Source organism: Portunus trituberculatus, chromosome 31 (assembly GCF_017591435.1).
Source record: "Portunus trituberculatus isolate SZX2019 chromosome 31, ASM1759143v1, whole genome shotgun sequence".
NCBI classification, from domain to species: Eukaryota; Metazoa; Arthropoda; class Malacostraca; order Decapoda; family Portunidae; genus Portunus; species Portunus trituberculatus.
In genome coordinates, this window is record NC_059285.1 from 23,372,795 (window position 1) to 23,385,527 (window position 12,733).

General features: G+C 39.8%; 1 protein-coding gene across 4 annotated transcripts in view; it reads left to right on the forward strand.

Annotated features, from left to right (window-relative positions):
* LOC123511340 (DNA-directed RNA polymerases I, II, and III subunit RPABC3-like) overlaps nucleotides 1–12,733 on the forward strand; it is a 255,965-nt gene that overhangs the window by 166,652 nt on the left and 76,580 nt on the right. Inside the window, exon 1 of one of the 4 annotated variants that reach the window (XM_045267142.1) lies at nucleotides 5,686–5,725. The exons of the other annotated variants lie outside the window; for them this stretch is intronic. Coding sequence (XP_045123077.1) covers nucleotides 5,701–5,725 — 25 coding nt within the window. The 5' untranslated portion in view covers nucleotides 5,686–5,700. Of the gene's footprint in view, nucleotides 1–5,685; nucleotides 5,726–12,733 lie in introns of those variants that run through there. 4 annotated transcript variants of the gene reach the window in all.

The window sequence follows — 12,733 nt, forward strand, 5'->3', positions numbered from 1 at the left end:
AGCGAAGGAAAAATGTATCACTTGTTATGACAAGGAAAGAAGGGAAAGAACTGCAATGAACTCTTTCTTAATGATTATAATAGATTCCAAACCAGCTATGGTGTGTCTCTTCATGCTACTTATCTGTTGATGTTGTTGTTGTTGTTGTTTATCTTTGTTATTTGTGGTCATTATGTTTATTGTACTTCGATTATTTAGTCTTTATAATTTGTTAATTTACTTTTTTTATTGTATTATATTTGGACGTATTTTTTTCTACAAGTTTTCTTTTGTTATTGATTACTTTTTATTCATTTATTCTTTTACTGCTCTTTTTTCTTATATTTGGTCTTCTCAGACACATATAGTTACGTTATTTAATCCTTTGTTTTCATCTTTTTCTTAGTTCATGTACTGCCTCCATGTGTTACGTTTGATATATTGATTATAAAACATTAGTCACTTCTTTAATTTGTACATTTATCACTTCCCATAGCAAACACTAACAGAAAAAATAATCAAATGAAAACGTTAAGCTTGAGTGATGTGATGAATGCAGTGTCACGATGTTGTGTTCAACTGTGAAGTAATCGCTCGATGTCTAAATCTTTTAACAAATTATACAATGATATAATGAATTTTGGTGTCTTGTTCAATCGTGGTCAGAAGAAAGTCACGTAACAGATTGCTCTCCTTCCCTCTGTGTCTAGCGATTTTACCTCTATGTTAACTCAGATGTGCTGACCGTCTTTCACTCGTCATCTGGTCAGAGAAGTGCAGACTAACACGTGAAACAGTGGAAGTGAAAGGATACGAGAGTTTGGGCCATAAATGTATACATACAGTACACACTCCAGCCAGCCCCCCAGCCAGGCAGCGGCTCAGTGACAGGCGATGGTTACAGGACATATAATTGAGAGAAGCCTTGAAGTTGTGGGGGATGAGGCAAGTAAGGCTCGTATTCTCAAACACTTATGCTTCACCCCCACTACTTCAAGAGCCTTTTATTTCAATTTAATCGAGTTTTTAGGGTATTTTTACGATTCCAGAGGTAGATTGACAAGATTTTCACATGATTAACTACAGAAACACTCTTGAAAATCCCGCTAGTTATCTCTGTGACATTTGAAAATAGTCTCGGTGAGAGAGCATAGTGTTTCAGAATACGGCAATAAGGTACACGACTCCTGATCATGACTGTACATAACCAAAGATGTTGTGTTGAATGCTTACCACTAAATGCCGGATTGAATGTTCTCTGTCACTGTTAACGTTAATGACATGAGTGCGTATAGACGTTCTCATTTTATTTTCCATTTTTTTTCCTTTTACTATTTTTTTATGTTATTTAATGGCACACCATAGATCTTTTTTTTTTTTTGTCGTACTTTCTGTTGTCAGTGCAAAAGTGTGTGTGTGTGTGTGTGTGTGTGTGTGTGTGTGTGAGAGAGAGAGAGAGAGAGAGAGAGAGAGAGAGAGAGAGAGAGAGAGAGAATTACTCGTAGATAGATATGGTATTAGATAGGTAAATAATATAAATGTTTGATACATACGACATTAGAGACGAATTAGTAGATATTCGAGAGGTAGAAAATATATACTAGATAGGATACGTGTTAGAAAGATACCGTAATAGTGTTTCGTGAGGCGGGAGTGGTGGTAATGGTTATAGATGGTGGTAGTGAAGGTGGTAGTGCTGTGTGTGTGTGTGTGTGTGTGTAGGTAGTACAGTACATCAAGGCCATCCAGGCAAGCACCAGGTATCGGAAATTCCAGACAGGACCCTTGCCTGGAATCTCAAGCGGCCTTTCCTTTGTCTTCCTGGAGCGTTAACTGCATGACATTACACCTACACTGACTGAAGCTTGTCGCCTGGCCTTATTTATCCAACTAGAACTTGTATTCAACCTAATCAAATCTAACCTAACTAACTGAAGCTATATATATATATATATATATATATATATATATATATATATATAGTTACATTTCATTTGATTAAACTGAATAGAAGTTCTATTGGGTAGGATATATATATATATATATATATATATATATATATATATATATATATATATATATATATATATATCCTATCCAATAGAACTTCTATTCAGTTTAATCAAATGAAATGTAACTAAACTTATCCTTACTTAACCAACTACAGCTTTTATTCAACTTGATCAAATCTAACCTAACTAAAGCTTCAGTATAGTTTAATGTAACTTAACCTAACGGACCAACTAAAGCTTCTTTTCCTGTTCAGTTTAACTTAACCGATGTTTAACGTAATACCTTCCCTCTTCCACTTTACACACCGTATCTGACCTGAACCTGTTATTTTTCACCACATTTCCACACTTCCTCCACCATTCCTCAGCTCAAGAAGCCTCATTCCTAAATCTTCATTCTCCAACTCTGACTCGCATTTTTTACACCCCAACATTCATCCCCAACACCAAAAAACCTTCGTTCTCCTACCCTCACCCGTTATCACTCACCCCGTCAGCCTTAACTAGTGTCCCTTAATTCTTTAATCCTCAACATTCGTCACTCCAGCAAGCAACACACAGTCATCACTCTCAAAACACCTTCAACCTTTCCCACAAGCTTGACTTTCCCGCGCCTCCCCACCCACAATCCTGGCCATGACCCAAGCAGGCAGGCAGGCAGGCAGGCAGGCAGGCAGGTACGTCGGTAGGCCTTGCTACTCCCTTCATTTGTTCGTTTATACTCTAACTTGTGTAGATTCGGCAGGAACAAAAGGAGGAAGCTATGCCAATACCTCCACTGTGATTACTGTGATTGAAAACATTTTAAAACCCTATTTATTAAAACGAAGAATCTGATCACGTTTACTTGTGTATGTTTTGCAGAAGGATGTATATACGTACTGTATGTACGTTATGTTAATATTGTCAACATGATTATTACTTGATGATTGTTACGTTCATAGCTCTACAAAGAATACTGATAATAATGACAAATGGATTGGTTGGTTGTTCACTTGGATACACAAGCCCACAATTCAGATTGGGTTATTTTTTTTTTTTTATTCAAGGCAAGAAAGTTATTAATAGATCGCAATATATAGATAAACAGATACCTGATATAATACAGAGGTGATAATGATATATAAAAAAGATGGGTTAAAATTATTAGAATTTGAAGATATTTATAAGAGAGAGAGAGAGAGAGAGAGAGAGAGAGAGAATATTTTATCAGTGGCTTCACTTAAAACCTCCAATATTTGTGGACGGTTAGTCGTGGATGCATTTTCTCAATATTAGGAGCACTTGTACTGGTATTCCTTCGCCAATGTTTGACTGTCACGCTGCATCCTTCACCGTGCGGCGCCAGTGACGGCCGTGATGGAAGAGTGGGTGGTGGCGGTGTCTTAGCGCCACGAGCTGGTCCCTGCGGTTGTTGCGAGGCGGTGTTAGTGGTGGTGATGGTGGTGACTGATTTTGGTGTCGATTTCACTGTGTTTATATCTTAATACCTGTGAATTTATAAATTACGCGCGTATCTTAGCTATCAACAGCCGAGCTAAATGAATATAAGTGGTGGTGGTGGTGTGGTAGTGTACGTAAGTCATGGACACGTGCCCGACAGTTGTAAGCTAGAAGCCACTTCCACGCGCAGTTGTGTGTGTGTGTGTGCGTGTGTGTGTGTTTAGAGGAATATACCCAACGTAGCTTTTGCTCATGTGCAGGAGAGAGAGAGAGAGAGAGAGAGAGAGAGAGAGAGAGAGAGAGAGAGAGAGAGAGAGAGATTCGGACCCACATAGGAACGTAAATTAATCCTTAGTTGTTATTTATATTTTGTCTATTTTATTTGCTTATTCATTGTTTACTGGTGTGTGTGTGTGTGTGTGTGTGTGTGTGTGTGTGTGTGTGTGTGTGTGTGTGTGTGTGTGTGTGTGTGTGTGTGACGCAGGATCCTGCTCATGATCTTATTTATTGTTTACCTTCCGCTGGGCTGTTGCCTCGGCGTGACGTCACGATGTAAACAAAGATGACGGTAATGCCTGAAAAAAAGAATGATGACAAGGTGAAAATGACTACTAAATATAAACAAATATGGCGGATGACAAACAAACATGACGCTGATGTAAACAAACATGGCAGCAGATATAAACAATAAGGACGATGAACAATGACGATATAAATGGCGGCAGATAAACAAATATGGGACCGTGAGGCAAACAACATGGCGGCGGGAGAGGTAAATAAGGGTTCCGGCATGTTAGTAAACAGATGATGTCACGGGAATCAGGAGGAGTGCAGATGGTGACGTTACTGAGCAAAACTCCTGATGGTGACGTAAGGAAGGAGAGAGAGAGAGAGAGAGAGAGAGAGAGAGAGAGAGAGAGAGAACAGTGCCACAAGGATTGGATAAAGCAGGGAAGTGGAGAGTGGCGTGTGGAATAAGAGAGAGAGAGAGAGAGAGAGAGGACAACGACGCAGTAAGCCCCCCCTTCCCTCTCCCTCAACCTCCTCCTTTCACTCTCCCTCCCTCCTCTCCCTCCTTCCTTCCCTATCCGCCGACCTCATCCCCGCGGCACGTGAGAGAGAGAGAGAGAGAGAGCAGCGCCCCCTCAACACGCGCCTGTCTTCTGAAGCATCCTCTCCCCGCCCCTTCTCGCCCCCCACTCCCCTCCAACCTGTGCATCCCCTCCTTTCACTTCCCCTCCCTCTCCCCCCTTTTGTTTTTCTTCCCATCAGCTAGATAAGAAAAAAAAAGCTGCAAATCTTTCGCTTTTGTTTTAATTAAATTTTATTTCGATTAGTGACTTCCGGCGTGAGTGCGTTCGTTCATGTTCGTACTTGTCTGTTTGCTTGTTCACTTGCTTGCTTGCTTTGTGTTTTGTTTTGCTCGTTGTAATGCGTATGAACCCTTCGCTACGTGGTGCTTGCGCGCGCACCCATCCCCCCCTTACACACACACACACACACACACACACACGTACCCGCTCTTAGTTTTCCGATGAGAGAGAGAGAGAGAGAGAGAGAGAGAGAGAGAGAGAGAGAGTGGGGGGGGCGGTAATGTTTGTGTGGGGAGGTTGCCGTTAGAGAGAGAGAGAGAGAGGCAAGGTGACAGGGGTCGTCGCTCCCTTACTACGTCGTAGGTTGCTCTCTCTCTCTCTCTCTCTCTCTCTCTCTCTCTCTCTCTCTCTCAACTGGTGTACTCGTTCAACCTATCGCCCACGTCTCCTAGGACTCTCGCTTGTGTTACCTTCCCTTTCACTCCCTCCACCTTCAGCTTCGCCACGCGCGCTCGCACTCGATGCTCCTCCCACTTCTCCGCTCCCCGCTCATGCATCTTTCTCCTCACCTCTCCCCTCACCTCTTCCACCGCTTACCCTTGGATACAGGTGCCCTCCGGCGGTATACAGGTGGAGAGGTAACTGACAGGTGTTCAGGTGTGTGCATGTACAGAGAGAGAGAGAGAGAGAGAGAGAGAGAGAGAGAGAGAGAGAGAGAGAGAGAGAGAGTGTGTGTGTGAATGACGTTACATGACATTTATATTCGTGTTATCTCCTACTCCTTTAACATTCTGTCTTCTCTCTTTGCTCACCGGAGGGAAGGGAAGTGATAAGAAAACGTTTGTCTTGGTGTGTGAGTGAGTGAGTTAGTGTTGCCTTGGTTAACGTGTGTTAGCAAGCATTGTGTTGCCTCTTCTAACTTTCCTGCCTTGATGGGAAGACACGAAAGGAAAATGAAGAAGGAAAAGACAAGAAAAGGTGATGAGTTTTGTTTTTCTTAAGGTCGTTGCGTCATCCTCCATATTGTTATAAGTGGTGGTGGTGGTGGTGGCGTTGATGGTGGTGGTGATGATGATAGAGGTTGCTTGAAGTCTTTCTTTTCCTTCTTTATTTTTTCTCTCTTTCTCATTTATCATTTCCACCTTTTCTTCATTTATCATTTTTTGTTTGTTTATGAGTCTTTTTATTCGTATTATCTCTACTTTTGTGGTTGTTATTTTTATTATTTTTTTTGTTTATCACTATCTTCGTACTCTTTCTTTTCCCTTCTTCTATATCTTTGTCTTCTTCTTTCGTTGATCACCATCTTCGTTTACTTGTCTTTCTCCTCCTCTCCTTGTTGTTGTTGTTGTTGTTGTTGTTGTTGTTGTTGTTGTTGTTGTTGTTCTTCTTCTTCTTCTTCTTCTTCTTCTTCTTCTTCTTCTTCTTCTTCTTCTTCTTCTTCTTCCTCCTCCTCCTCCTCCTCCTCCTCCTCCTCCTCCTCCTCCTCCTCCTCCTCCTCCTCCTCCCATTCCTTTCTCAATCATTACATTTTGCATCACGTTTAAGTTTGTCAAGCGGAAAGAGAGAGAAAAAAGGTAGTTTGTATTCTTTTGTCCTATCCACTTTACCTACATCTTCCATTCCATGAGAGAGAGAGAGAGAGAGAGAGAGAGAGAGAGATATGAATACGAAGCCGCACACGCATCGCTCTTATGTAACTTTTTAATGCGTTTGACCTCTATTTATTTATTTATTTATTTATTCGTTCATTCATTCATTTATTTTATTTTATCTTATTATTTTTTAAGGAAGTTAAGGCAATATTCAAGTAAACCATTCTTTTACGTGATTAAACACACACACACACACACACACACACACACACACACACACACACCGACATTGCATTGTCCGGATTCTGCCACGAAATTAAGTGTGTGTGTGTGTGTGTGTGTGTGTGTGTGTGTGTGTGTGTGAACTTTCTATACACAAACTCCTGAGAACAATCGGCGGTCTTGTGAAGGTTATAGTTTGTATTAATGTAATGAAAGCTTCCGTGGTAAGGCTGTTAATTCTTCTCTCTCTCTCTCTCTCTCTCTCTCTCTCTCTCTCTCTCTCTCTCTCTCTCTCTCTCTCTCTCTCTCTCTCTTACTCTCGTGAATAAATGAATAGATAAGTAGTGCAGTAGGTGGAGAGAGAGAGAGAGAGAGAGAGAGAGAGAGAGAGAGAGAGAGAGAGAGAGAGAAAGAACTGAACTGAAGTGATGCTCCTTGAGATTAAAATCATCAGATTTAGCTTAGTCACCGGTGTGTTTTAGTCTCTCTCAAATCTCTCTCTCTCTCTCTCTCTCTCTCTCTCTCTCTCTCTCTCTCTCTCTCTCTCTCTCTCTCTCTCTCTCTCTCTCTCTAATTTCGAGCATGACTAAACAAGCGACACAAATTACATTAAAACCAAACATTAATTCAATAACAGGAAGGTAAATGTCACATTACTTACAAAATTCTTCCCCTTTTTTTTTCCACCCACTACCAGTAAACTTTAATCCCTTTTATGTGCAGTCTAAATGCGAAACTCCCTTAACCCCTTTCACTTCCTCAAAGTTACGAGCACTACCTGTACACCCTGCTTGACCAGTAGGGGAGCAGGGGGTTAGTTAAGCAGGTAAGCAGGCAGGTAAGGGACAGGGGCGTGCACCTCACTTATCAACCTTACACGGCTATTACTTGAGATTACGGGCCACGCCAGGGCGGTTCACTCCCTACCCTGGCAACGATTCTGCTGAGAAGCGTGGGAGAGTGAGAGGGCGATGTGAGAGTGTACGTAGGAGTTGTGGCGACTTGGGAAAGCTGAAGTATAAGGACTGGGAATGGGTTAGTGTGTGGAGTTTTAGTGGAAGTAGGTGTGGTAGGGAATTGATTAGGAAGGAAGGGTTAGTTTAGTGAGTGGAAAAGGCTAAGGAAGAGAAATGATTGGGAAGAAAGGATGAGTTTAGCGAGTGGAAAAGGCTAAGGAAGAGAAATGATTATGAAGGAAGGGTTAGTTTAGTGAGTGGAAAAGGCTAAGGAAGAGAAATGATTGGGAAGAAAGGATGAGTTCAGTGAGTAGGAAAGGCTGAGGAAGAGCGATTGAGAGGAAAGGGCTAGTTTAGTGAGAGAGTAAACATGAAATAGTAAGTGATTATGAAGAAGAGTTAGTTTTTGTTAGTGAATAGGAAAAGGTAAGGTAGGGAGATGATTGGAAAGAAAGATTCACGGTAGTGATAAGATGTGAGGCAATGGTTTCATTGGGAAGGAAAAGTGAAGATAGTAAGAGAGAACGGAGAGATAGAGGGATATTCAGAAAGGAAAAGAGTTAAAGTAGAGGGATGATTGGGAGAGTTAGAGAAGTGAATGGGAGAGGCAAAATAAAATGAGTTTAATAAGCTTAGAGAAGGAATAGAAAAAAAGGTAAAATAATGTAGTGACATATTTGGGAAGTGAGTGGAAAGACAAAGTAACAGGAAAAGGGTAAAGGAAGGAGGGGACTGACCGGGCAATGAGTGGCGAGAGACAAAGTAACTAGTGGCATTATTTTGTGTAAAAGTGAGAGATGAGGAAAACATGAATTAAAAACATAAATGCACAAGAAGAGATAAAGCAAGGCAGAAACAATGGAAGCGTGGCATGACTGGGGAACGAATGAGGTAGAAACAAGATAAAAAAGAAACGAATTTGTGATAAATAGGTGAAAACAAGGGAGTGTGAAGCGGGGGCATGAACGGAGAATGAGGAAAGCATTAAGTAGAGGAATAGATGAAGCAGTGAAGGTTGGATGCATAAACAGGAAATGGGGAAGGTAGCACAAAGGAGTTCATAAGGAAGGGAAACTGGCATGGAAGAGGAAAGGAGAGAGGAGGACAGGACACACACACACACACACACACACACACACACACACACACACACACACACACACACACACACACACACACACACACACACAGGAAGAGGGGCACATGGGGGCATGAGTAAGCATTCGTCAGGGCATAACCTAAAACAACCATTTCCTCATCCCTCCCTCACCGCCTTGCCTGCATCTCCCCCTCCCCCCAACAGAATCCCAACTGCCAACACCCCCACTCATCTACAGTGACTCGTTGTAGTGAGCTTAAAGGCGGTGTCACACTAGCACTTTTCCGTCAACTTTTTCTATCAACTTTCTGAAGACTTAACTTTTGTCGACGCTCGTCGTCACACACAAGCTCGCTTCCGCCTTTGTCGCGTTTGTCAACTGTAAACAAACATGGCGGTCCCTTCACCCCCAGCTAGCTGTTGCTATTTTTTCGTTGCTATTTTGGGCTTTTCATGATCTCTATGAAAAACTCTTCAGACAGCTTTGTCCACTCGTAAACAACAGAGCTGCTCATCTTGGCTAGTTGCTACTTGGAAGTTCTGCCTTGAGCGTCGCAGTCCCAGAGAAATGTAAACAAAACTGAACCACTTTTCACTGCTAGGCCAGATATATATATATATATATATATATATATATATATATATATATATATATATATATATATATATATATATATATATATATATATATATATATATATATATATATATATATATATATATATATATATATATATATATATATATATATATATATATATATATATATATATATATATATATATATATATATATATATATATATATATATATATATATATATATATATATATATATATATATATATATATATATATATATATATATATATATATATATATATATATATATATATATATATATATATATATATATATATATATATATATATATATATATATATATATATATATATATATATATATATATATATATATATATATATATATATATATATATATATATATATATATATATATATATATATATATATATATATATATATATATATATATATATATATATATATATATATATATATATATATATATATATATATATATATATATATATATATATATATATATATATATATATATATATATATACAAATATATATACAAATATATATACATATATATATATATATATATATATATATATATATATATATATATATATATATATATATATATATATATATATATATATATATATATATATATATATATATATATATATATATATATATATATATATATATATATATACATATACATACATACATACATACAAATATATCAAGATTCTATTAATTTAAGATTATAGCATAATTCCAATTAACAACAAAATGAATTTTATTGTGAAAGTGTTCATTAGGAACCATAGATCTTAATTTTACTAAAAATTGACGATAGAAGAAATCGATGCGTTTCGTGTGACTCGAGACAACGGAAAGAGTTGACGGAACAACAACAAAAAAAAATAAGACGGAAATCGTCAAAGACGACGGAAAAAAGTGTTAGTGTGACGCCGCCTTAAGATTCCGTTTTTCATTTTGTGTGTGTGTGTGTATGTGTGTGTGTGTGTGTGTGTGTGTGTGTGTGTGTGTGTGTGTAATTCACCTCGGTCGCCTGCTGGTCACCCAGCCAGTCTTCCCCATTACGGAGCGAGCTCAGAGCTCATAGACCGATCTTCGGGTAGGACTGAGACCACAACACACACCACACACCGGGAAAGCGAGGCCACAACCCCTCGAGGTACATCCCGTACCTATTTACTGCTAGGTGAACAGGGGCTACACATTAAGAGGCTTGTCCATTTGCCTCGCCGCCTCCGGGACTCGAACCCGTACTCTCTCGAGTGTGAGTCGAGCGTGCTAACCACTACACTACGCGGTGTGTGTGTGTGTGTGTGTGTGTGTGTGTGTGTGTGTAATTCACTGTTTGTTTGATCTGCTGCAGTCTCTGACGAGACAGCCAGACGTTACCCTACGGAACGAGCTCAGAGCTCATTATTTCCGATCTTGGGATAGGTCTGAGACCAGGCACACACCACACACCGGGACAACAAGGTCACAACTCCTCGATTTACATCCCGTACCTACTCACTGCTAGGTGAACAGGGGCTACACGTGAAAGGAGACACCCAAATATCTCCACCCGGCCGGGGAATCGAACCCCGGTCATCTGGCTTGTGAAGCCAGCGCTTTAACCACTGAGCTACCGGGCCGTGCGTGTGTGAGTGAGTGAGTGAGTGTGATCAGTGCCTACATTTCGAGATTTAATGTTTCGTGTTCTCTTGCACTCTCTTGCAAGTTGCAATAACACGAATGTGAGAGATAATCAATAATAACCTTAAGACAATATATTATACAGTGCTAAATTTTCTACATTTAATTAAATTAAAACTACGTACACAATATTCATCAGTAATTACTTCAGCAGGTAGCAAATTCTCCTTCCATATACGTGATACCGTTCTCAAAAGTTTCTCATCAAAATCCAAGCATCAAAATTCAAAATCAAACTCACAACATATTCCAAGCCCAAATCACACAACATATCGAATCAACCACAAATCTTAAATCTAAACATCCTACAAATATAACATCCTAAAATATTATTTCCTCCTCTACTCTAGGAAGGGATAATTGACTATAAGACTGCATCACCAACTGTTTAAGCTTCACTTACTAATACAAGAGTTCTCCATGTCGCTTCTGGCGCCTCTCCAGTCAGGAACCTGCGACCTTCTCCCTTCAACTCTCTTTTCTTGACTCCCGAAAAAGCTTTTTTCTCCCGAAGTTACATCTTATTTTATACTCCTAGATTGTTAGTTTCCATATTTTCCAAGCAGAAATGCATACCTCACCTAAGTCACACCCCACAGGTGTGGCAATGTACTTTTTTAAACCAATCCCCAGTAATACACATGTTATTTTCCAACCCTCTAGGCGTGGCAATGTATCTTGACCCAATCCACAGTAACACAAGTCACCCAGACACACCCTTAGGCATGGGCAGTTATATCTTGACCCAATCCACAGTAATATAAGTTACCCAAACACACCCTTTAGGTGTGGCAAAGTGTATTTTGACCCAATCCCCAAAAATACATTCTACATAGACACGCCCCCCTAGGCGTGGCACTATATTTCACCCAATCCTGGTATCTGAGGTAAGGTATGACACTAGCCAAAGTGTCCCCTCGCTTGCAGTGACCTGCGTTCCCACAGGTCAGGACCATGTGTGCCTCCACTGAATTCCTTTCAACCGCCACAGCATATATTTCTGTCAACTCCCTCATTTCTAGGTTTACATGTTATGTTTGAGTCTAGTCATGGGTAGACCTTTAGGCAGACCGTCAATTTGTTACGCTCAGGCCCCTGCCAAAAAATCCTACTACGTACATGGTACAATGTTTTTTCTACTTTTCTCAATTTTTCCTCTTCCTCCTTTATGTTTCTGCTTCTCTCCTTTTATTCTCTTTTCTTGTTTCTTCCCTCTTATTTCATCTTTCTTCTTTGACTGCGTCAGGTTACAACAAATGCACTATAGTCATTCAGATTATTAGAGAGAGAGGGAGAGAGAGAGAGAGAGAGAGAGAGAGAGAGAGAGAGAGAGAGAGAGAGAGAGAGAGAGAATTATGACACTGCTAAGGGCTAACTAGTGACCTTAACTGCATAACCTGCTTGGACTAGTAGGCTCAGCCGCTCTCTCTCTCTCTCTCTCTCTCTCTCTCTCTCTCTCTCTCTCTCTCTCTCTCTCTCTGTCCATCGTTGTTTTCTTAATTTCCTGCTTCCTTTATTCCTTTCGTCCTGTAGCTAAAGAATGAAGCACTCAGAAAGAGAGAGAGAGAGAGAGAGAGAGAGAGAGAGAGAGAGAGAGAGAGAGAGAGAGAGAGAGAGAGAGAGAGAGAGCGCAAATAGGTGGTTGTCGTCATTTTACTGTGGTGTAGTAATGGTGGTGATGAACAGGAATGTTTGTTGCCATGGTGGTGGTTACTTTGATGTTGTTGTTGTTGGTAGTAATGGTGGTGGAAGAGATAAAGACAATGAGTTATTGTTATTGTG